At 38.2% G+C, this 25,867-nt stretch overlaps 1 protein-coding gene across 8 annotated transcripts in view; it reads left to right on the top strand.

Annotated features, from left to right (window-relative positions):
• The window catches only part of RYR2 (ryanodine receptor 2), an 805,689-nt gene that overhangs the window by 236,825 nt on the left and 542,997 nt on the right, over nt 1-25,867 (top strand). For all 8 annotated transcript variants that reach the window (XM_033200167.1, XM_033200166.1, XM_033200162.1 and 5 more), the window contains exon 2: nt 121-240. In XM_033200167.1, the coding sequence (XP_033056058.1) occupies nt 121-240 (120 nt within the window). The remainder of the gene's footprint in view (nt 1-120; nt 241-25,867) is intronic.

Raw genomic sequence — 25,867 nt, 5'->3', positions numbered from 1 at the left:
TTTTTACATTGCGCACAGATTTTTTAAATGCACTAAAATAATGTTCTTCAAGATCCAATTTGGACTGTGCAGTCATGTCAGATCTCACTTATTTCTCCCCCTCTTTCTCCCCCTTTGCAGGATGATGAAGTGGTTCTGCAGTGCACCGCAACCATCCACAAAGAACAACAGAAACTATGCTTGGCAGCAGAAGGATTTGGCAACAGACTTTGTTTCTTGGAGTCCACTTCCAATTCCAAGGTGGGATGAAGTCTTTCAAGGCTATTCAAATATGCAAGTTTTACTAGTGGCATTGAAGTTATTTATGAGCTCTCTACTATTTTCTGTGGAACACATACTATATAAATGAAAGGGATATAAAAATGTTTTCAACTCCATTTTGCTGATTTTTAATGGAGTCTCTTCTGGGTACAAAGAACTAGGGATAAGATTGTTAGCAAGAACACAGAAAGTCCTTGCCCCATGATGTTTATATTCTAGTAGAAAAGCAAACAAGTAAATAAATGATATAATTTGAAAACTGATAAAGGCTAGGATGATTTAATGGATTATTAAGTTTGAAGAGGAACCAATAGTCTTAGGCTCATTATAGTTTTTATAAGATAGACTTTCAATTTTCTGTATTAACAAAAAGTCAAAACTCTAGATCCCAGTTCATGTTTACAATAGGTAAACCTGGGTATAGATATAGTTCACACAGATATATCTGGATTTGACTTTCATTGGTAGAAAATGGGATATGGCTTTTTTTCCTCAAAGCGGTATCTCTTGCATTGATCCTAGAGGGGAAAGAACAGAAAGACTGTCAGCAGTAAGTAGTCAGACCCTGTAAATTATATATGTACTCTTGGAAATGAGCCCAGAAATATCTTAAGCTATGGAATTTTAAAATCAAAGGCAGAACTAACTTTTTGAGACAACCACTCCTAGGATATTTATTTTTTTAGGCTGATCTTTGCCTAAAAGAGAATGGTTCATAATATCAGCATAGATTTTCTTGCAGAAATATAAACACTTAAATCTGTTGATATGTTTTGATTTGTTATTCCTGATTCCTAACTGTGGATATTTACTGTACATTCTGTATATGAATGAATTTTCATCTGTGTCTCTATATTTCAGAAATTAGAAGTTGAGGTTTTACTTTTAGGAACGATTCACTTTGAGACAGACCCACCTTGTAATTATTAAAAATTCAGGGAGAAATGAGGAATTATCAAGAAGGCATAGTTTTTCATCTCTTTGAATCTCCACATAAAACCAGACAGAGCTATGAAGAGGGCAAAACTCACACCCACAGACAATACAGTATCCAAGACAAACTAAGTGGCAAGTTATTCCTACATTTGGTGTCAGTAAATGTACAGGAGGAAGTGCAAGAGAGGCGACATGATGTCTATTGTCTCTGAAAGTCAGTGACAAATCCTTGCTGGAAACTGTGGTGGGCCAATGTGAAAACAGCAACCACTCCAAGCATGGTGGCTCACGCCTGTGGTCCCAGCACTTTGGGATCCAAGGCAGACGGATCACTTGAGGTCAGGAGTTCAAGACCAGTCTGGTCAACATAGCAAAACCCTGTCTCTATTAAAAATACAAAAATTAGCTGGGTGTGGTAATGCACACCTGTAATCCCAGCTACTTGGGAGGCTGAGGCAGGAGAATCGCTTGAACCCAGGAAGCGAAGATTGCAGTCAGTCAAGATCACACCACTGCACTCCAGCCTGGGTGATAGAGCAGGATTCTGTGGAAAAGAAAAGACAAAGAAAAAGAACTAAGAGGGAGCAAAGGAACCATGGCATAGTGAGGTGAGATGTTTCTGGAGTAACCTTGGCCCTATGGACTTTTATAACTAACCATGTAAAGCTCCCTTACATGTCAAAGCCCTCCTCTGAGGAAAAATTGCAGGGGTGATAGAGGCAAAGGATAGAGAAAGATCAAACCAAAAACAAACAACAACAACAACAACAAAAAAATAGAGGAGGGAAGCAGAACCCATAGATTTCATAAGATTCCATGCTTCAAGTAGTGGGGAGAACCACAGAACAAGCAGTTCTAGAGTTGTCAAGCTAAAAAAAGCTATACTCTCCCTCTCCCTAAGAGTACAAGAAAAAGCATTTCAATTTTTATCTGGACATTTGATGTGCTTGTGTTGCCTGTAGACATTATAATTTTATAATATATATAATTATGTATAAGTTATATATATTAGTGGAGTAATCTAATTTATATAACTATAATTATACTTAATATATAATTTATATGGGTATATATTATATATAAAAAAGAGAATAAGAAGCAGAATAATATCTAAAGGCAATAAAGGTCAACTAGTTAATGTACTAGTTGTAAATAAATAAATAGTTATAAAGCTTATAACTATTAAAAATGGACTAAAATTAAAAAAAATAAGATACACTGTGAAGGAGCAACATACATGCTTAACTCAGAAATAAGATGAGTAGAGAACAGAGATTTGGAAAAGATTCATGTTTATTAAGAAATACATATTTTATATTGTATATGTTTATAATATAAATATATATTAATGTAGATATATGATATGTAGATATTACATACAATTATATATTTCTATTTAAAAATAAAAATGCATACTTAATGTACATATTATATATGATATGTACATCCTATGTATATGTGTGTCTGTATATATCATATATATATTTATATATAATACAGCTATGTGCCACATACCACTTATATGACAGCGGTCCCATAAGATTATAATGGAGCTGAAAAATTCCTATTGCCTAGTGATGTCTTGATAATTTCAATCTTGTGTAGGCCTACAATAATGTGAGTTTGAGTCTTAGTTTTCAACAAAAGAGTTTAAAAAGTAAAAAAAAAAAAAAAAAAAAATTAAAAAAAGAGAAAAGAGGCTTCTAGAACAAAGATATAAAGAAAATATTTTTGTACAGCTGTGTTTGTATTTTAAGCTAAGTGTTATTACAAAAATCAAAAAGTTAACAAAAGTAAAGTTTGTAAAGTAAAAAGTTACGATAAGCTAAGGTTAATTTATCACTGAACAAAGAAAATTTTAAAAATAAATTTAGTGCAGCCTAAGTGTACAGCGTTTATAAAGTTTGCAGTAAGGTAATGTCCTAGGCCTTCACATTTAGCCGTCACTCACTCACTGACTAACCAGAGTAGCTTCCAGTCCTGCAAGCTCCATTCATTGTTGGTGTCCTATGTAGGTGTACCGTTTTTTATCTTTTATATCACATTTTTTACTGTACTTTTTCTATTTTGAGATATGTTTATATAAACAGATACCACTGTGTTACGGTTGCCTCCAGTATTCAGTATAGTCATGTGCTGTACAGGTGTGTAACCTAAGAGCAATAGGCTAGACCATATAGACCTAGGTGTATAGGAGGCTGCACCATTTAGGTTTGTATTACATACAGGCCGTGATGAACACATAGTGATAAGATCACCTGATGACACATTTCTAGAATGTGTCCCCATCATGAAGTGATGCATGTCTGTATATATATATCATCCATGGGTGATACACACAGACATACACATGCATGCACACACACACATACATACACCATACACATAAAATGTTTTAAATAAAAGGAAAAATTTCATTTTAAATAAAAATGAAATTATATATTTATAGTATTTTTAAATTAAAATATGCATTTTAGCAATCTAAGACAATTGAGGCCAAAGTGTGTTGATTATATTAACAATTGTAAGTGAATTTGACTTACCTATTAAAATAAGAACTTAAAATTATAACCATGACTACAAAGCCAAATCTAACAGTATGTATATAAAAACAAAGGCATTCAGAAAGGGAAAAATAAAAGGATAGTTAAGGATATACCAAGAAGTGTAAATAAAAAGAAAGCAGGTGTCTTTATCTCATTATTTGACATGGCATAATTTAGACTAAAAAACTTTGAGACAAAGAAGGATTTTTTTTTTTTTTTTATAATGCTAAAGGGTACATTTCTCAATGAAGACAAAGTAGTTTCATGACCCTAATAACAGATACAACTTTTACAAAGTAGAAACCTCGGAAGTTGCCAAGAGAAACATAAAAACATACCAATAATAAAAGACGTAACACACTTCAACTTGAAAAAAAATAAGTATAATGCTTAGCATGATCAGTAAGGTTGACCTTATAGAGATATGTCAAAATCTGAACCTCAGAAATAGAATATACCTTTCTTTAAAGTTCACACACCATATTAAAAAATATTGACAATATTTTAGGCCACAAAGAAAACTTCCAGTAAGTTCCAAAGAGTAGGAGTAATACAACTATAACTATAAAGAAACTAGAAGTTAATTTTTTAAAAAGCAAAAACAAAATCAGCCCCCTAAAAAATAAAACGACACAAAAGACCTTTCTATCTGAAAAGTAAAATGTACGCTATTAATTAAATCTTGGGTCAAAGGCAAAATAAAATTGAAGAGTTTCTTGAACATCATGATAATGAACATGTGATGTTTTAGAATGCATGGGATATAGCTAAAGAAGTTATCAGAATAAAATCTATAGCATTAAATGCATATATTAGTGTTTTATTTTGTTTTTTTTTTTTGAGAGGGATTCTCGCTCTGTCGCCTAGGCTGGAGCGTGGTGGCATGAACTCAGCTAACTGAAACCTCCACCTCCCGCGTTCAAGCAATTCTCCTTTCTCAGTCTCCCAAGTTGCTGAGATTACAGGCGCCCACCACCATGCCTGGCTACTTTTTGTATTTTTAGTAGAGACGGGGTTTTGCCATGTTGACCGGGCTGGTCTAGAACTCCTGACCTCAGGTGGTCTGCCTGCCTCGGCCTCCCAAAGTGCTGGGATTGCAAGTGTGAGCCACCACACCTGGCCTAAATGCATATATTATTAAAAATGAAAATTTAAAACAAATGAATTAAACAGCCAGATAAAAACTGGGAGAACAACAACAAAGTAAGCAAAATAAAGCAACAAAATGGTATTAATAAAGATAAGAAAGAAACTGATGAGTTAATTTTGAAAATTGGTCCTTTGAAAAAAATCATCAACAAAGACAAACCATGAATTAATCTAACCAAGGAAAAAGGGAGTACAAATATTCGATTATTAGAGGTTCCGTATGAGTTGGAAGGGGATAATGACCAAAAAAGGAAATTAAGTCATGAGGGACCATTTGTCTAACTACATACAAGCGAACTTTAAAATCTTCGTGAAATGAATAATTTCAAGAAAATAAAGATTTGCTACATTAAGTTCAAACAGACCAATTATCATAAAATAAATAGTGTGGTAAAAGTATTCCCTGACAAGACATGCACCAAGATCTGATACTCCCTACTTAACTGTGCTCCTTAAATTATTCCAAAGCATAATAAAAGAAGGAAAAGTTTCAAATTTATTTTGTCAAGTAAATGTAGTTTAGATTTCAAAATTAAGAAAACATTTTTTGCAAAGGTAATTTATAGATCAATTTCAGTTTTTATTGATACAGACATTTTCTGAGATAAAATATTTTAAATTAATGTCGCATTAAAATCTTTATCATGACCAGTGAAGGTTATTCCAGGAATCCAAGAATAGCTCAATACTATAAATTAATTAATAGAATTCTTCATATTAGGAAAGATAAGGAGAAAAATCCTTTGAACTTGCTCATAGATAGGGAAAGGGCACTGAACAAAATTTAAGTTCTATTTATGTTTAAAAATAATAAAATACCTCCTTAACATTATTTTATAAGTGCATGTGCACACACACACTTCAGTTCAAAATCAGCACTTTCTTTAAGGTAGTGCACTGGCAGTTAAAGTCAGATGTAGGTTAAAGAAGGATGCCCCGTATGCCCTCTGCAATACATGCCTGTGTTGGAGGTATGAGCCAATGTGATTAGACACTGACGATCAGAAATGAAGAGGTAAAACTATTTCTAGATGTAGATGATTTGATTATATACTTAAAATTCCCAAAAATCAGTGGAAAAGCTACTACAGGAGTGGATTGATGAGAGAAATCTGTAATGTAGCAGGTTATAAAATCAATGGCCACATAACCTGGCAACATAGCGAGACCCCATCTCTCTACAAAACTAAAAAATTAGGCGAGGTTCGGTCTCTAAAGACCAGATCCTGTCTTTACAAAAATTTAAAAATGAACTGGGTCTGGTGGCATATGCCTGTGGTCCCAGCTACTCAGGAGGCTGAGGCAGGAGGATTGTTTGAGCCTGACAGTTCGAGGCTGCAGTGTGCCAAGATCGTAGCACTGCATTGCAACCTAGGTGACAGAGTGAGACCCTGTCGCAAAATAAGTAATTAAATAAATAAACAGAAATAATAGTCTTAGGCCAACTGTTCACCAGTATAAAGTGAATTATATAAATTCAGTATAGAAAACTTAAAAAATCATTAAACTTTAACACTATGTTTGTTTGCTATTTTTGATAATATTACTAATGTATTTTTTTATCATGTATACATGTGCTAATAAATTCGTTTCCTAAATGTGTGTTACATCAGTAAATTTTTCAGGAGTGTAGATTTGAAGTGCTGTTTCTGTTTTTCTTTGTGGATTTTTTTTTTCTTTGAGTCAGGATCTGGCTCTTTTGCCCAGCCCAGGCTAGAGTGAAGCAGCTTGATCTTAGCCCACTGCAGTGTCTGCCTCCTGGGCTCAAACAGTCTTCCCACCTCAGCCTTCCAGGTATCTAGGACTACAGGCACACACTACCATGCCCAGCTAATTTTTTTTGTAGAGATAGGGTTTCACTATGTTGCCCAGGCTGGTCTTAAAGTCCTGGGCTCAAGTGATCTTTCTGCCTTGGCTTCCCAAAGTGCTGAGATTACAGCTGTGAGCCACCGTACCTGGCTGGGAATTTTTTTAAAGCTCAAATTGGATAAGAAGGTTATAGGAATATATTCACCTATCATATAGAAAAGAATATGTGCTCAGTCTCAGGAAATAGAAAATATATTACCTTATTTATATTGTTTTAATTAATGCTTTTTAAAAATCCAATTAACTCTGGGAGAGAGTAGGATAGAATAAAACTATTTCTGAGTAGGAGATAAGTGAATATAATTGTATTCCTGAGAGCTGGCATTAAATTTTTGCAACCCAGTTTTCCTCTTGGGCAGACCTTTTTAAAAGGAAACACCCACAGTCTGTATGAATTTGATTTTCCTGTGGATACGTATAGACTTAAGCACTGAACATGGTCTGAGCAGGCTCGCCTTGCTGCTTACCAGCAATTATAGTGGAAAATCATACTCCTGGACACAGAAGTTCTGTGGTGATAGCCACTGTCAGGACTTATTAGGGAATTGCATTTCGTTTCTCCTTTTCATTTATAATCACTTTTTAATCAGTAAAATATTTGATTAAGTGGAATAACTGCCAGTTAAGCTAATGTTCCTTTGATAGTATTTGGGTCATTCTAGGGTTTTAAGTTGAATTAGATCAAGAAACAATTCATAATTGGTGTTCAGTGGTTCCAGTCAGGCATATTTAATATATGAGCAGATTTTAAATAAATGTTATATGTTCTTTTCATGGAGCAGAATAGCTTTAATCCACTGAAATTGATCAGACTAGTTTGAGTTTCCTCTTCAAGGACTGAGGATGTTGAAATGATGATCATGAGAAGAATGGGCTAAATAAAACTGCCTTTGCACTTTTCTGAAGGATTGCTATAGTATTTGGCTTGACAGTTTCACTGGGGACTAATTTATTTGGCTTTTCATGTTCATGACAGGGTGCAGTTTATAATAATAAGCAATGGTTAACACGAATCATTTTATAAGGCTCTCTATACTGCTGAGTCTCACCTTGTTCAGATGATCTAAAACTCATGACAATAAGTACTTAAAAAATAATTGCATATCTAATTTTTTTTTTTTTTTTTTTTTGAGACGGAGTCTCGCTCTGTCGCCCAGGCTGGAGTGCAGTGGCCGGATCTCAGCTCACTGCAAGCTCCGCCTCCCGGGTTCACGCCATTCTCCTGCCTCAGCCTCCCGAGTAGCTGGGACTACAGGCGCCGGCCACCTCGCCCGGCTAGTTTTTTGTATTTTTTAGTAGAGACGGGGTTTCACCATGTTAGCCAGGATGGTCTCGATCTCCTGACCTTGTGATCCACCCGTCTCAGCCTCCCAAAGTGCTAGGATTACAGGCTTGAGCCACCGTGCCCGGCCATACATATCTAATTTTATACTAAATTAAATTCCAATGATTGCACCACTGTACTCCAGCCTCGGCAACAGAGTGCCGAGACCACTGTCTCAATCAATAAATCATTAAATCAGTTAATTAAATCCCAAATTCTACTGGATTATTAAGCAGTGATAGTTTTTAAGTGTTTGAGAATGATTATTATAGAAATTTAAAATTGAGCAAAAAATTTTGCAAAACCGGGAAAGATTTTAGCATCATTACATATGGTTGAATCTCAGGCAACACCAGGGGTTCATAGGAGCAGTTTTATACAGATGAGGACCATCGTTTTATGCAGATGTGACAATTGAATCAGTAGTCATGCAGTGCTGCCCCTACAAAACGGACATTCATTAAAAAATAGTAAAAGCCATTCTTACATAATTATCTCACTGCTCCAAGCATAGTTTTCTGGTATTCATCATCATGGACTCTGGATAGAGGCAGGAAGATGATCTTTAAGATTTGTTTCATCCAATATTTCAATTATTCTGTATTTCTGAGACTGATGCACATTCACAGTCTGTATAAAACAGTATTGTTGATTTTTGTCAGGTTTCCAAAAAGGAAGCTGGGCCTTGTAGATACAATATCTAGAGCTTTTTCTGTTTCTTCCAATTTCTATGGCATCACTTTAATTAAAAGTATTTTTTCTCATAATGGAACATGATAGAGCAATACTTTATATTCGGTGACTTCTCATTATTCACCAGCATAAATAATGCATTAAGATATTAATGATGCATAGTAGTTGTGATATTCCAGATGAACTGATCTTCTTATTCAAGTGAGAATTTTTGAATAATAAAAATGTCGGTATAAGATAAATGCTAGATGATGTAAGAAAGATTCACTTCATAAATAAATTTTATGAAACATCTTAAACAGCAGATACTTGTTTCTTGACGATTTCCCTAAAAATTAATTGGAATAATAAAACGTAAGGAAATAAATATTAACATTATTGCTGTTTCTTCTCTCTATTCATTTTGATTTTCACAGCATTTTGTTTGTACAAACAAGAGGCAAAAGAAAGACCACTGTCATTTGGAAAGAACATAAATTATCAATAACTATATTTATTTTTCAGTATTCTTATGTTTCAGTTATATAATTAATATTTATTTCCCAATATTTTTAGAGAAAAACAAAGTAGATGGTAAGTGTGGCAGAAAGGAAATATCCTAATATTTTGTGACTATCTTGTCTATGTAGAATAAGTTATTAGATACTTGAACAGAGTTCCGATAGAACAGAAGAGTTGAAATAAAATATTTAATAGTTTTTTGGCAGATTGTTGAATTGGACCTGAATGGAACTGCTTGTTAAATTATGATTCATAAGTTATGTGGAAATAATTCTTCTTAGTGTTTTTTTTTTTTTTCCTAGATGGAGTCTCACTCTGTCTCCCAGGCTGGAGTGTAGTGGCATGATCTTGGCTCACTGCAACCTCTGCCTCCTGGGTTCAAGTGATTCTCCTGCCTCAGCCTCCCGTGTAGCTGGGATTACAGGCGTGCACCACCACACCTGGCTGATTTTTGAATTTTTAGTAGAGATGGGGTTTCACCATGTTGTCCAGGCTGGTCTTGAACTCCTGACCTTAGGTGATCCGCCTGCCTCAGCCTCCAAAGTGCTGGGATTTCAGACATGAGTCACCACGCCTGGCCTCTTTTTGGTATTTTTAACATGCATTTATGCTGCTATCCAGTTAAGGAAGAGTGATGATACAAAGGGGCAAAGATGACATAATTGAAATTCCCAAAACAGAAGGAGTTTCATGGAATACTTGAATTACATATCTAATTTTATGCTAAATTAAATTCCAAGGAGTAATACAACATCAGTATCTTGCCTTATGATGCCTTATGCCTCATGATATGAACTAACGACTCATTCTGGAAATTTTAAAAAGATTTTAAAGAATTCTCATTGTAGTCACAGATGAGCTCCTAATTTCTCATTATGTTTCTCATAAGATGTAGAAAATGAAGCAACATGAAAACTTAGGAAAACACTGAAGTCTAAGAGAGCTCCACTAATTATAAGGCAGATGAAACTAGTTGGAAAAAACCTACCTGGAGTTCACCTCTCGTACACGGTTTCATCTCAAACACTGCAAAAACATTGGCAGATATTTTAATCCACCTAACCTGTCAGCCTCAGCCAAAGGGGCCTTTGCTAACAAGCAAAATGCATAGCCAACTTTCGTTCCTTCCTTCTGCTCTCCTCCATCCCGTCAGTTCAGACTCCACTCAGATGGTGCAGGCATTGGTAGGCAGTAAGCTGATGATGGCCCATTCTGTTCTGGAAGCCTTAGTTCTCACAAATACAGTGCTGAGGGCTTATTACAAACAGGAACAGCACTGATGGAAGTACAGAATAGGGACTGTGTTTTGATGGTGGTATATCCATTGTAATGACAGAGAACGGAACTAAGGATAGGGGAAGGAGAAGCTGTTAATGTAGATGGTCAGAGCTGAATTAAGTGAATGCTTGTGAAAAACTGAAAACTACACTTGGAGTTTTGTATACTTACTTTCTGAATCTAAGAGTATGATTTAGCCATCCCTGGAGTGAACACACTGCAGCAAATGAAGCTCTAACCCAGAAGTTGGCGCAATTTTTTTTTTTTTCTATAAAGAGCCAGATGGGAAATATTTTAGTTTTGTGGGTCAGATTTCTATTCAGCTTGGACATTGCAGTGTGAAAGTGGCCGTAGACCATATGTAAACAGATGAACATGGCTGTGTTCCCAAAAACCTGTACTTATGGGCACTGAAAATTGAATTTCATATTTTCATGTGCCATAAAATATTTTTTTCTTGCAATTTTTTTTCAACTGTTAAAAAATATACAAGCCATTCTTAAATCTTGGGCCGTGATTTGGTCCATGGCCATGGTGTGCCTAGCCCAGCTCTAACATATGGAAAGTATTATATTGCTAAAGGGTAAAGCTAGACAAATGAAACGGGAGCAACTGTGAAAGATACAATAGAGGCAAAGTTTTCTGCCAGTATGTTAGATGCACTTGCCCTCCTAAAGCTGGGAAAGAGAATACTTATGTCTGGAGCTATTGGTGAAGTTTTATGAAAGTATAGGGATGGCATTTGAGTGGGTCTCCTTGACAGATGGTACTTAAGTTAATGAATGTTTTTGATGTTTGAAAGGATGAGAGAATAAATGGGTAAAATACAAATATAGCTCAATAGAGTGTGATATAGAAGGAAGCATTTCATAAGGAGAATGAGAACAAAAGCATAGAGAAGAAGCATTTGTTGGTGACTGGAACTCTCAGATGTTCTGCTGAGGGGTAAGGTCAGGTTTCAAATGCCATGTTACCAGCACAACTTTATTTTAAAGATGAAGGGAGCTTCTGAAAGCTTTCTAACAGTGGATTGCATTATTTCACGTGTTGCCACTTGCCAATTTGCACATTTAGACATGCATAAACATCCCTGGAGGTATAAACATCCAGTTGGATTTTAATGAAAGATGACATGCCTTTGGATATACTGTGTTCTCTCTCTTCCTGGAAGACCCTTGTGCTTTCTTCACCTGAAGGAAGTCTTTTCTTTTTTTTTTTTTTTTTTTTTTTTTTTTGAGATGGAGTCTCGCTCTGTCGCCCAGGCTGGAGTGCAGTGGCCGGATCTCAGCTCACTGCAAGCTCCGCCTCCTGGGTTTACGCCATTCTCCTGCCTCAGCCTCCCGAGTAGCTGGGACTACAGGCGCCCGCCACCACGCCCAGCTAGTTTTTTGTATTTTTTAGTAGAGACGGGGTTTCACCGTGTTAGCCAGGATGGTCTCGATCTCCTGACCTCGTGATCCGCCCGTCTCGGCCTCCCAAAGTGCTGGGATTACAGGCTTGAGCCACCGCGCCCGGCCAAAGGAAGTCTTTTCATCCTTTAGATATCTGTCAAAGGTTTTTTCCTTTATAAAGTCTTCCTGCATTTATAATGCATTCCCCTCCTTTATGACAAAGTAATTCTGTTTTCTTTCTTGCATCCTTGCTTGCCTGTCTATGTGCTTGCTTTCTATTTCTTTCTCTTTCTCTCTTTCTCACTCACTTGATCGCTCTTTGTCTTTTTCTTCCTCCCTCCCACGCTCCTCTCTTTCAAGGAAAATAAATTCCCCCTTTGACTGTGCAACTTGCTGCTAACTCATGTGTCCCTTTACATTTACTTTGGCCTTTCTCAAATTATGAAAGCACCTGCAGGCAGAGACAGCCTCTCAGTTCTCTTGTATCTCAGGTACGTAATACAGTTTTGAAGGAAGTAGAGCCTCAGTAAATGTGCATTGATTTTTGACTGGTTTTTCTTATTTAGACTCATAATATTGATGTATCTATTTTGACAGTTCATCAGTTCATTTGACTTTTTATATCCTACTGTACTCTTCAAAGAATACACAGCCATTGTCTTCCTGTTTCAAGGAATTTAATGTTTTCAAGGTTGCTGAAGTAAATATTCATATTTGTTACTATAATAATGCTTAATCCTATATAGATTGATAATGGTCTTGGTATAGTACATTTGTAGTAATATTTAACTTACTACTTTGTATCAATTTCTTTTTTTCCACAAGTTATTGGGGTACAGGTGGTATTTGGTTACATGATTAAGTTCTTGAGTGGTCATTTGTGAGATTTTGGTGCACCCATCACCCGAGCAGTATACACTGCACCGTATTTGTTGTCTTTTATCCCTTGCCCTCCTTCCACTCTTCCTCCCAAGTCCCCAAAGTCATATCATTCTTATGCCTTTGCATCCTCATAGCTTAGCTCCCACATATCAGTGAGACTATATGATGTTTGGTTTTCCATTTCTGAGTGACTTCACTTAGAATAATAGTTTCCAATCTCATCCAGGTCACTGCAAATACTGTTGATTCATTCCTTTATATGGCTGCATAGTATTCCACCACATATATATTTCCATGTATATATATAATATATATTTCCACTATATATAATATATATTTCCATGTATATAATATATATTTCCATGTATATATATGTGTGTATATATATTTCCATATATACACACACACCCAGTTTCTTTATCTGCTTGTTGATGATGGGCATTTTATTATTATTATTATTTTTGCAGCCATTGTAAAAGGGGTTGCATTCTTGATTTGATTCTCTGCTTGGTTGCTGTCGGTGTACAGAAGAGCTGCTGATCTGTATACATTAAGCTTGTATCGAGAAACTTTGCTGAATTCTTTTTATCACTTCTAGGAGCTTTCTGGAGGAGTCCTTAGGGTTTTCAAGGTAAACGATCATGTCATCTGCGAACAGCGACAGTTTGACTTCCTCTTTACTGATTTGGATCCCTTTATTTCTTTCTCTTGTCCGACTGCTCCGGCTAGGACTTCCAGTACTATGTTGAAGAGGAGTGGTGAGAGTGGGCATCCCTGTCTTGTTCCAGTTCTCGGAGGGAATGCTTTTGACTTTTCCCCAGTCAGTATTATGTTGGCTGTGGGTTTGTCATAAATGACTTTTATTACATTGAGGTATGTCCCTTGTATGCTGATTTTGCTGAGTTTTAATCATAAAGTGATGGTAGATTTTGTTCAATGCTTTTTCTGCATCTATTGAGATGATCATGTGATTTTTGCTTTTAATTCTGTTTCTGTGGTATATCACATTTATTGACTTACTTATATGAAACCATCCCTGCACTCCTGGTATGAAACCCACTTTATCATGGTGGATTATCTTTTTGATATGTTGTTGGATTCGGTTAGCTAGTATTTTGTTAGGGATTTTAGCATCTATGTTCATCAAGGATATTGGTCTGTAGTTTTCTTTTTTGGTTATGTCCTTTCCTGGTTTTAGTATTAGGGTGATGCTGGTTTCACAGAATGCATTAGGGAGGATTCCTTCTTTCTCTGTCTTGTAGATAGTGTCAAAAGGATTGGTACCAATTCCTCTTTGAATGTCTGGTCGAATTCTGCAGTGAATCTGTCTGGTCCTGGACTTTTTTGTTGTTGGTGGTGGTAATCTTTTAATTACCGTTTCAATCTCACTGCTTGTTAGTGGTCTGTTCGGGGTATCTAATTCTTCCTGATTTAAACTAGGAGGGTTGTATTTTTCCAGGAATTCATCTGTCTCTTCTAGGTATTCTAGTTTATGTGTGTAAAGATGTTCATAGTAGCCTTGAATGATCTTTTGTATTTTGGTGGTGTCAGTTGTAATATCTCCCGTTTTGTTTCTTAATGAGGTTATTCGGATTTTCTGTCTTCATTGATCTTGCTAATGGTCTATCAATTTTATTTATCTTTTCAAAGAACCAGCTTTTTGTTTTATCTTTTGTATTTTTTTGTTTCAATTTCTTTTAGTTCTGCTCTTATCTTGGTTATTCCTTTCTTCTGCTGGGTTTGGGTTTGGTTTGTTTTTGTTTCTCTATTTCCTTGAGGTATGTCCTTAGAGTGTCAGTTTGTACTTTTTCAGTATTTTTGATGTAGGCATTTAGGGCTATGAACTTCCCTCTTAACACCACCTTTGCTGTATCTCAGAGGTTTTGTTGGATTGTGTCATTATTGTTGTTTGGTTCAAATAATTTTTTGATTTCCATCTTGGTTTCGTTTTTGACCCAGTGCTCCTTCGGGAGCAGGTTATTTAATTTCCATGTATTTGCATGGTTTTGAACGTTCCTTTTGGAGTTGATTTCCATTTTTATGTCACTGTGATCTGAGGGATTGCTTGATATAATTTCAGTTTTCTTAAATTTATTGAGCCTTGTTTTATGCCCTATCATATGGTCTATCTTGGAGAAAGTTCCATGCACTTTTAATAGAATGTGTTTTCTGCAGTTGTTGGATGAAATGTTCTGTGTATATCTGTAAAGTCCATTTATCCCAAGGTGTAGTTTAAATCCATTCTTTGTTGACTTTCTGTCTTGATGACCTGTCTGGTGCTGTCAGTGGAATATTGAAGTCCCCCACTATTATTGTGTTGCTATCTGTCTCATTTCTTAGGTCTATTAGTAATTGTTTTATAAATTTGGGAGCTCCAGTGTTAGGTGCATATTTGTTTAGGATTGTGATATTTTCCTGTTGCACAAGGCCTTTTACTATTATTTACCATTTACTCTTGGTCTCTTTTCACTGTTGTTGCTTTAAAATTTGTCTTGTCTGATAAAAGAATAGCTACCCATACTTGCTTTTGGTGTACTTTTGCATGAAATGCCTTTTTCCACCCCTTTACTTTAAGTTTCTGTGAGTCCTTATGTGTCAGGTGAATTTCCTGGAGGGAGCAGATGGCTGGTGAGTTCTTATCCATTCTGTAGTTCTGTATCTTTTAAGTGGAGCATTTAGGCCATTTATATTCAATGTTAGTATTGAGATGTGAGGTACCATTGCATTCATCCTGCCCTTTGTTGCCTGTGTACTTTGTTTTTTTGTGTGTTTTTGCTTTAACTTGTTTTTTTTTTTTTTTGAGACAGAGTCTCGCTCTGTCGCCCAGGCTGGAGTGCAGTGGTGCAATCTCCGCTCACTGCAAGCTCCACCCCCTGGGTTCACACCATTCTCCTGCCTCAGCCTCCCGAGTAGCTGGGACTACAGGCGCCCACCACCACGACCAGCTAATTTTTTGTATTTTTAGTAGAGACGGGGTTTCACCATGTTAGCCAGATGGTCTTGATCTCCTGACCTCGTGATCCGCCTGCCTTGGCCTCCCAAAGTGCTGGGATTATAGGTGTGAGCCACCGCTCCCAGCCGTATTTTTGTTTTATAGGTCCTGTGTGATTTATGCTTTAAAGAGGTTCTGTTTTGATGTGTTTCCAGGATTTGTTTCAAGATTCTGAGCTCCTTTTAGCAGTTCTTGTAGTGGTGGCTCGGTGATGGCAAATTCTGTGAGCATTTGTTTGTCTGAATAAGACTGTATCTTTCCTTCATATATGATGCTTAGTTTTGCTGGATACAAAATTCTTGGCTGTTTGAGGAGGCTGAAGACAGGGCCCCAATCAGTTCTAGCTTGTAGGGTTTCTTCTGAGAAATCTGCTGTTAATCTAATAGGTTTTCCTTTATAGGCTACCTGGTGCTTCTGTCTCACAGCTCTTAAGATTATTTCCTTTGTCTTAACTTTGGATAACCTGAAGACAATATGCTTAGGTGAAGATCTTTTTGTGATGAATTTCCCAGGTGAACTTTGTGCTTCTTGTGTTTGGATGTCTAGGTCTCTAGCAAGGCCGGGGAAGTTTTCCTCAATTATTCCCACAAATATGTTTTCCAAGCTTTTAGAATTTTCTTCTTCCTCAGGAACACCGATTTTTCTTAGGGTTGGTCATTTAACATAATCCCAGACTTCTTGGAAGCTTTGTTCATATTTTCTTATTCTTTTTTCTTTGTCTTTATTGGATTGGGTTAATTCGAAGACCTTGTATTCAAGGTCTGAATTTCTTTCTTCTACTTGTTCAAATCTATTGCTGAGACTTTCCAGAGCATTTTGCATTTCTAAAAGTGCATCCAAAGTTTTCTGAATTTTTGATTGTTTTTTCTTTATCTAATTCCTTGAGTATTTCTCCCTTCACTTCTTGTATTATTTTTTGTATTTCCCTGCATTGGGCTTTGCCTTTCTCTGGTCCCTCCTTGATTAGCTTAATAACTAACCTTCTGAATTCTTTGTCAGGTAAATCAGGGATTTCTTCTTGGTTTGGATCTTTTGCTGGTGAACTAGTGTGATTTTTGGGGGCTGTTGAAGAGTCTTGTTTTGTCATATTCCCACGGTTGGTTTTCTGGTTCCTTCTCATTTGGATAGGCTCTGTCAGAGGGAAGATCTAGGGCTGAAGGCTGTTGTTCAGATTCTTTTGTTCCCTGTGATGCTCCCTTGATGTAGTACTCTCCCCCTTTCTTATGGATGTGGCTTCCTGTGAACTGAATTGTGGTGATTGTTGTCTGTCTTCTGGGTCTAGCCCACTCGGTGAGTCTACCCAGATCCAGGCTGGTACTGAGGGTTATCTGCACAGAGTCCTGTGATGTGAACCTTCTGTGAGTCTCTCCAGCTGTGCATACCAGTGCATGTTCTGGTGCAGATGGTGGAGGGTGCAGTGGACTCCATGAGGGTTCTTAGCTTTGGTGGCTCAATGCTCTACTTTTATGCTGGTTGGCCTCCTGCCAGGAAATGGCACTTTCCAGAGAGCATCAGCTGTGGTATTATTGGGAGGACTGGCAATGGGCAGGGCCCTAGAGCTCCCAAGATTATATGTCTTTTGTCTTCTGCTCCCAGGGTGGATAGGGAAGGACCATCATGTGGGGCAGGGCTAGGCATGTTTGAGCTCAGACTCTCCTTGGGTGGGTCCTGCTGTAGCTGCTCTTGGGGGTGAGGGTGAGATTCCCAGGTCACTGGAGTTGTGTACCTAGGAGGATTATGGCTGCCTCTGCTGAGTCATGCAGGTTGTCAGGGAAGTGGGGGAAAGTCAGCAGTCACAGGCCTCACAGGACTCCCATGCAAACTGAAGGGCCAGTCGCACTCCCCACGTGCTCCCTTAACAACAGCCCTTAGTCTGTTTCCAGGCAGAGGGTGTGATGGGTTTGAACACTTACCCCAGGGTACCTGCCTTCCAGCTGTAAATAAAAGGGATTGGTTCTTCCCCTGCCTGTGGAGTCTGGACACTAGATTTGCATCCTCCCAGGAGTTCTGGCCAGGAGGCCTCTCACCCCATTCAAGTTGTTACAAAGTTCAGCTAGAGATTTCCTTTTGCCTGTGGAGTTTTACCCCGTGCTCCTCTCCCATTGGATCCCTGTGGTGCCAGGCAGGAATGGCATGCTTGGGGACCCAGAGAGCTCCCAGGGCCTTTCTGCTGCTTCCTTTATCCCCTGTATGTTGCTCAGCTCTCCAAATTGACTCAGCTCCAGGTGAAGTCGGAAACTTTTATCGCAAACAGACCTTCAGCTTCTCCAGTCGGGGTGTATGTTTGGGAGAGGAGGGTTGCCCTTTCCTACTTCCACAGTTGGGGCACTCACAGTTTTAAGGGGGTGTCCCGAGTCCTGGAGGAGCAGTCCGCTTCCTTCAGAGGGTCTGTGGATCTTCTCGGGATTGCTGGTTTGTTCTTGCAGCCGATCTGGGTCTAAAATTCAAAATGCAAGCCCCTGCATGCTGCTCTGTCCCGAGCTGCAATCTAGTCCTGCCTCCCATCCGCTGTGATGATCCTCTACTACTTTGTATTAGTCCTTTCTCATGCTGCTAATAAAGACCTGAGACTGGGTAATTTATAAAGGAAAGAGGTTTAATTGACTCACAGTTCCGCAGGGCTAGGGAGGCCTCAGGAAACTTACCATCATAGCAGAAAGGGACGCAAACACGTCCTTCTTCACATGATGGCAGCAAGGAGAAGTGCTGTGCAAAGAGAGAAAAGGACCTTAAAAAATCATCACATCTCGTGAGAACTCACTCAGGATCACAAGAAAAGCAGCATGGGGTAACCATCCCCATGATTCAATTACCTCTCACTGGGTCCCTCCCACGGCATGTGGGAATTATGGGAACTACAATTTAAGATGAGATTTGTGGGAAACAGCCAAACCATATCATACTTTATATAAAGGATACATGTTTGTTAGCATGGTTATACATAATTTAAAAATTCAGATACTGTACAGAAAAATTAAAATATATAAATAATTATTGATAAATTTGGTACAGAAGGAAATGCTAAGTTTTTTTTGTCACCATAACTTTCTAATACTTTGGCATAAAACATTTTAGTTGCACATGCTTTTTACAGTAAGTAACACAGAACTTAAAAATATATTTCAATGCAAATGGTGGTCACTTTGGAAAACAATTTGGCAGTTCCCTATAAAATTAAACATTAGTTTACGGTACAACATAGTGGTCTACTCGTGATTATTTACCCGAGAGTTATTTATCCCCGTTTCTACCCAGAGTCTTGTACTCGCATATTTGTTTTACTCACAATAGCCTAAAACTGGAAATGACCAAAAGTTCCATCAAATGATAAAGCGATACTATGTGGTAACAAAAAGAATGAACTATTAATCTGTGCAACAACATGGATGCAACTCAAAATCTTTAAGGAAAGTGACAGACGCAGGGCACTAAAGACTATATACCAAATGATTTCATTTATATGAAATGGTAGAAAGGCAAAGCTAGAGTGACTAAAAGCAGATGAGTGTTTGGCAAGGGCTGGGGGAAGTAGGTGGGAATTTACTGCAGAGACATGCAAATGTTTTTATTCCATAAAATAGATGGAAATGTCCTATTTTGTGATTGTGGTGATGATTAGATGATTGTAGAAAAGTGTTAAAGCTCATCAACTTGTATACTTATAAGTGGTAAAAATTTCATTGCATGTAAATTATACCCCAATAAAGCTGATTTTTTTTAGTCTCCAAAAGCACAAACTGCAAAGCAAAATAAAGATATATTTGACTAAATTAAAATTAAAGACTTCTGAATATCAACAAATACCATAATATGTAAAGCAAACAAATAAAACAGAGCATCATAAAAACAGCACTACCACCACCAACAAAAATACAAACCTCAGATTGGAAGAAGATATTTTCAACATGTAAATGTAAGTGCATAAAATTTTACTATCGAAAGTTATAAAGATTTCCTACCAATCAGTAAGAAAGAATATCCAAGTAGGAAAATGTTCAGTATGTTTGAAGAAATGTTTCACAGAAAAGAGATCTCAGATGGCTTCCAAATATTTTAAAAGATGTTCAGGATTATTAGTTATAAGGAATGCACAAATTAAAGCTGCATTCAAATTCTCATGCATGAAATTGGCAAAAGCTTTAGAGTTTGATAATGGAAAATGGTGACAAAGATGTGAACCAATGAAAATTCTCATATATTTATGTTAGAAGTGTAAATTGATACTGCCTCTTTAAAAAGCAATGCGATCATACCTACTAATGTTTAAGATGGTCATAATTGGGACCCAATAAATTCAATCCAAGAAATTGAACTGAATTTCAAGTTGGCTTAGGCCAGCTCTTGCACTTGGGCTCATGAAAACATGCACATATCCATGTCAATGTTATTTTTGTAATGCCAAAAACAAGCAAAAGATCACTATACATCTATTAGAAGAGTGAAAATCCAGAACTCAAGACAACAACCAATGCTGGTGGGGACGTGGAGCAACAGGAACTCTCATTCATTCTTGATGGGAATGCAAATGGAATAGCCACTTTGAGGGCAGTTTGGCAGTTATTTTCATAGCTAAACATACTTTTACTGTACAGTCCAGCAATCACAGTCCTTGGTATTTACCCCAATGAGTAAAAGTTTGTGTCCCCACAAAAACCTGCACATAGATGTTTATAGCACCTTTGTTTATAAAAATCGCCAAAATGTGAAAGCAGCCAAGATGTCCATCAGTAGGTGAACAAATAAATAAATTGGTGCATCCAGACAATGGGATGTTATTCAGTGATAAAAAGAAATCAGCTGTCAATCCATGAAAAGACACGAAGGGACCTTAAATGCATGTTACTGAGTGAAAGAAGCCAATCTGAAAAAGGATACATAATATGACATTCTGCAAAAGACAAATCTATAGAGACAGTAAAGAGATCAGAAGTTGCCAGGGATAAGGGGCAGGGAGGGATGAATAGGTGAGCACAGGGTATACTTAGTGCAGTGAAACTATTTTGTAAGATACTACAGTGGTGGTTACATGTCATTATAAATTTCTCAAAACCCATCAGATATCCAACACAAAGAGTTAACCCCAGTGTAAACTATAGACTTTGGGTGATAGTGATACCTGAATGTAGGTTTGACATCAATTGTAACAGAGGCATCACTTTGATGAAGGATGTTGATAGTGGGCGATGCTGTGCATGTGTAGGGGGCAGAGGTATATGGGAACTCGCTGTGCCTTCCTACTTTTGTTGTGATCATAAAATTGCTGTAAAAAAAATAAATTCTACTTGAGGCACAGAACAGCCTACCAACCAACAAGAGATCCCTAAATATTCAGCAGTAGAGAAATTGATAAAGTGTAGTGGATTCAAACAATGAATCCACTATATACAGTTATACTGTATACGCAGTGAAACTATAAACACACATATCAACAAGAATCAATTACAGCAATGTAAAATTGTACAAAAATGAAATTGCAATTGGATATAGGCAAATTGCAAATGAACAGTATAATCCCATTTATATCATGTTGCAAATTAAAATTTGCAAAATGGGTACAAAATATTAGAATATATAAATGTGTATACAAGAAAATCCTAAGAAAGTACACATTAATGATAAACACTGAATTCAGTAGCAGCTCCTACTTCAGAACAGGCAGAATGAAATCAGGCCTGGGTACTTACTTAGCTTTGACTGTGTATGTGTAGAATATCAGTATTTATTTCAGAATGTTTATATATTTTGTATTGATGAAGTACTCTGTTAGAAAATAGCCATGGAAAATGATGCTTGATTTGCAGCCAGAATATTTTAAACATAAGCAGCAAACGCTCAAGAAATTAATCTGGGAAGTTTTTGATGCTGTGAATAATAATTTTTTGTCTTGTAAGATTTACATTTTCAAGGTTACATGTTAAAATTCTGCAGAAGAAATTGCTTTCCTAGATGTTATTGTAACCCAAGGTTTGTTTTGGGGGAAGATAGTTAAGCTGGTGAATAGGAATGTTGGAGAAGAGAAGAGCTGAGAATATTTGCACGAGATAACTGTACTGCAACTGTGAATATGACTGGGCTGCAGTTTGCATTTATTGTCTGACTACTACTTACTAAAGTCTTTTAGTTATAAGTCTCCATTTGCATAAAGCTTATGCTCAAAGTCACGGTTCCAGAGTCCTGATGAAAAAAAAAAAGACAGTCTTTTTTTTTCTCTTCTCCTCTCAGACACTACTCAACATAATAATTCTGATACCAGATACGTGGGGGCTTATCTCCACACACCAGGCAATTCTCCAGCAATACTAACTGAGTGTTCTGTAATTTAACTCAACTTTGACATCATCATCTACCTGGAGATAACATCAGATTCCACAAGTTGATGCCTTGGCCGCACAAGACTGCCCTCTACTTCAATTTAATTTTTCTTTTTTGGTTGAGGGATGGAGTCTCACTCTGTTGCCCAGGCTGGAGTGCAGTGACAGTCTCAGCTCACTTCAACCTCTGCCTCCCAAGTTCAAGCAATTCTCATGTCTCAGCCTCCCATGTAACTGGGACTACAGGCGTGTGCCCCCACGCCTGACTAATTTTTGTCTTTTTAGTAGAGATGGGATTTTGCCATGTTGACCAGGCTGGTCTCAAACTCCTGGACTCAAGTGAGTTGCCTGCCTTGGCCTCCCAAAGTTCTGAGATTACAGGCGTGAGCCACTGTACCCAGCCTGCCCCTGACTTCAGATTCTAGCTGCAAGCGGTAGATTGTCATCTTTACTTCTGTCTGACTGATTTAAATCAGGGATTCCCATGATCCCCTTCCTCATGATAGAGCAGCTCACATAACTCAGGAAAACAGCTTACTAATGTTTACCTATTTATTATAAAGGATAGTACAAAGCATACAGATGAGCACTCAGATGGAAGAGATGCCTGCGGCAGGATATGTGGGAAGAGGCACAGAGCTCCTGTGTCCTGTCCAGCGCATTACCCTCCAGATACCTAGTTTTAGTTCAGCAACCTAGTTTTAATTCTGACTCTTCTCTTTTTAAGGAGGCTCCATTTTGTAGGCATAGTTGATTCCATCATTGGCCATAGGTGATCAAGTCAACCTTCAGCCCCTCTATCCTCCATGGAGGTCAAGGGTGGAGTATGTTGCAGGAAGGCTTAAAGTTCTGACCCCCTCTCCGATTACATTGTTGGTTCCCCTGGTAAGCAGCCCACATCCTGAGGCTGAGAGCCTACCAAGAGTCACTTCATTTGAACAAAAAATGATATTTTCACCTAGGAAATTGTAAGGGATTTTAGGACCTCTGTGTCAGGAACTAGTGTCAAAGACCAAATATTAGAACAGATATTTTCCATATTCTCCTTGAACTTCTGTCTATAAGGATATTAGGAGCTGTCTCAGGAACTGGGGAAGTGAGCAAATATATGTTTCTTATTATATCACAGTATCACAAGAGTTAATTCAGTCTCCCATGTTCATGGAGACATGGACTGTGCTTGGCATTCCTTTTTAACTTTCCTAGACATAGCCACTCAATATTTTTAAAATGCATTGTTCCAGGTAGCTACTACAATCAGTAGTACCTGAAATAAAATTGATTTGCTATCCTGATCTATTCAGGATAGGCTAAGTTATGCTTTGATAAGAAAAAAAAAAAAAAACCCAAATCTCAATGGCTTTCAATACAGTGGCTTTAATTCATGTACGTGCCATACATCTAATGCTAGTTACAGGGCTCTGTTCCAGGTGATCATTCAGGAACTCCAGTTGACTAATGCTTCCTATCTAGAATAGCTTCAGTTACCATGCCAGGGGAAGAAAGGAGTATAAGAACTAACTTTGTGTGTGTGTGTGTGTGCACCTAGATCCCAAGGAAACATACTCTACTTTTGCTCACAGCTAATTGGTCAAAGCTAATAGTCAGATTTAATTACAAGAAAGCTGGGAAATTTGAGGGATCACATGTCTATTCAGTTAGTAGTATGTGTTTCTCTTTCAGTAAGTAGTAGCAGGATCTGTTGGGCTGAAACTATAGATTAAACTTACTACTATTTAGAGCGGCTTGATTAAAAAGAAATGTACTGGGTAAAGGGCAGGATACCATAGAACAGTGTCGTATGTGTCTATAATAGAATATAGGAAATTTAGAATAATGAAGGTTTTTGAAAATCCCTTGGCTCAATCATTTAATTTGACAAATGAACAAAGAGAATCCTAGTGACTTACACAAAGTCAAACATACATTTAGTGGCAGTGTTGGGCCTACATTGAAAAGGAAAGCAAATCGTCATTACATATAGACAATATGATAATCTACAATGTACTTGTCTAAGGGAATCTGTAGATTAGTTATTAGAAGTAATAATACCATTCAGCAAAGTTGCTGGGTGCAAGACTAATATACAATAGCAGTATTGCAATCTGTATTCCAGCAATAACTAATTAGAAAATTTAGTAGAGAAAAAGTTGTTCACAATAACACAGATTTTATAAGACATGTGGAACCAAATGTGACAAAGGATGTATGAGATCGCTGAAGAAAATACCAATGTAGGGGGCGGAGCAAGATGGCCGAATAGGAGCAGCTCCAGTCTCCAACTCCCAGCGCGAGCGACACAGAAGACCGGTGATTTCTGCGTTTTCAACTGAGGTACTGGGGTCATCTCGCTAGGGAGTGCCGGACAATCGGTGCTGGTCAGCTGCTGCAGCCTGACCAGCGTGAGCTGAAGCAGGGCGAGGCATCGCCTCACCTGGAAGCGCAAGGGGGAAAGGAATCCCTTTTTCCTAGCCAGGGGAACTGAGACACACAACACCTGGAAAATCGGGTAACTCCCACCCCAATACTGCGCTTTAAGGAAACAGGCACACCAGGAGAATATATCCCACACCTGGCCGGGAGGGTCCCACGCCCACGGAGCCTCCCTCACTGCTAACACAGCCCTCTGCGGCGATCTATCCGCAAGGCAGCAGCGAGGCTGGGGGAGGGGCGCCCGCCATTGCTGAGGCTTAAGTAGGTAAACAGAGCCGCTGGGAAGCTCGAACTGGGTGGAGCTCACAGCAGCTCAAGGAAGCCTGCCTGTCTCTGTAGACTCTACCTCTGCGGACAGCGCACAGCTGCAGCCCATTAGGGGAAAGAGCGGGGGGGCGGTGCAGACGCGAACGACTCTGTCTGACAGCTTTGGGGAGAGCCGTGGATCTCCTAACGCAGAGGTTGAGATCCGAGAACGGACAGACTGCCTGCTCAGGTGGGTCCCTGACCCCTGAGTAGCCTAGCTGGGAGACATCCCCCACTAGGGGCAGTCTGACACCCCACACCTCACAGGGTGGCGTCACCCCTGAGAGGAAACTTCCAAAGAAAGAATCAGACAGGTACACTCGCTGTTCAGCAATATTCTATCTTCGGCAACCTCTGCTGCTGATACCCAGGCAAACAGGGTCTGGAGTGGACCTCAAGCAATCTCCAACAGACCAACAGACAGTCCTTCTGACTGTCAGACGGAAAACTATCAAACAGGAAGGACACCTATACCAAAACCCCATCAGTACGTCACCATCATCAAAGTCCAGAGACAGATAAAACCACAAAGATGGGGAAGAAGCAGGGCAGAAAAGCTGGAAATTCAAAAAATAAGAGCGCATCTCCCCCTGCAAAGGAGCGCAGCCCATCGCCAGCAACGGATCAAAGCTGGTCAGAGAATGACTTTGACGAGATGAGAGAAGAAGGCTTCAGTCCATCAAAACCTCAGAGCTAAAGGAGGAATTACGTACCCAGCGCAAAGAAACTAAAAATCTTGAAAAAAAGTGGAAGAATTGACAGCTAGATAATTAATGCAGAGAAGATCATAAACGAAATGACAGAGATGAAAACCATGACACGAGAAATACGTGACAAATGCACAAGCTTCAGTAACCGACTCGATCAACTGGAAGAAAGAGTATCAGCGATTGAGGATCAAATGAATGAAATGAAGCGAGAAGAGAAAACCAAAAGAAAAAAGAAGAAAAAGAAATGAACAAAGCCTGCAAGAAGTATGGGATTATGTAAAAAGA

This window comes from Trachypithecus francoisi, unplaced genomic scaffold, assembly GCF_009764315.1.
Source record: "Trachypithecus francoisi isolate TF-2019V2 unplaced genomic scaffold, Tfra_2.0 Lachesis_group5, whole genome shotgun sequence".
NCBI classification, from domain to species: domain Eukaryota; kingdom Metazoa; phylum Chordata; class Mammalia; order Primates; family Cercopithecidae; genus Trachypithecus; species Trachypithecus francoisi.
This window is presented reverse-complemented; position numbering and strand designations above follow the sequence as displayed.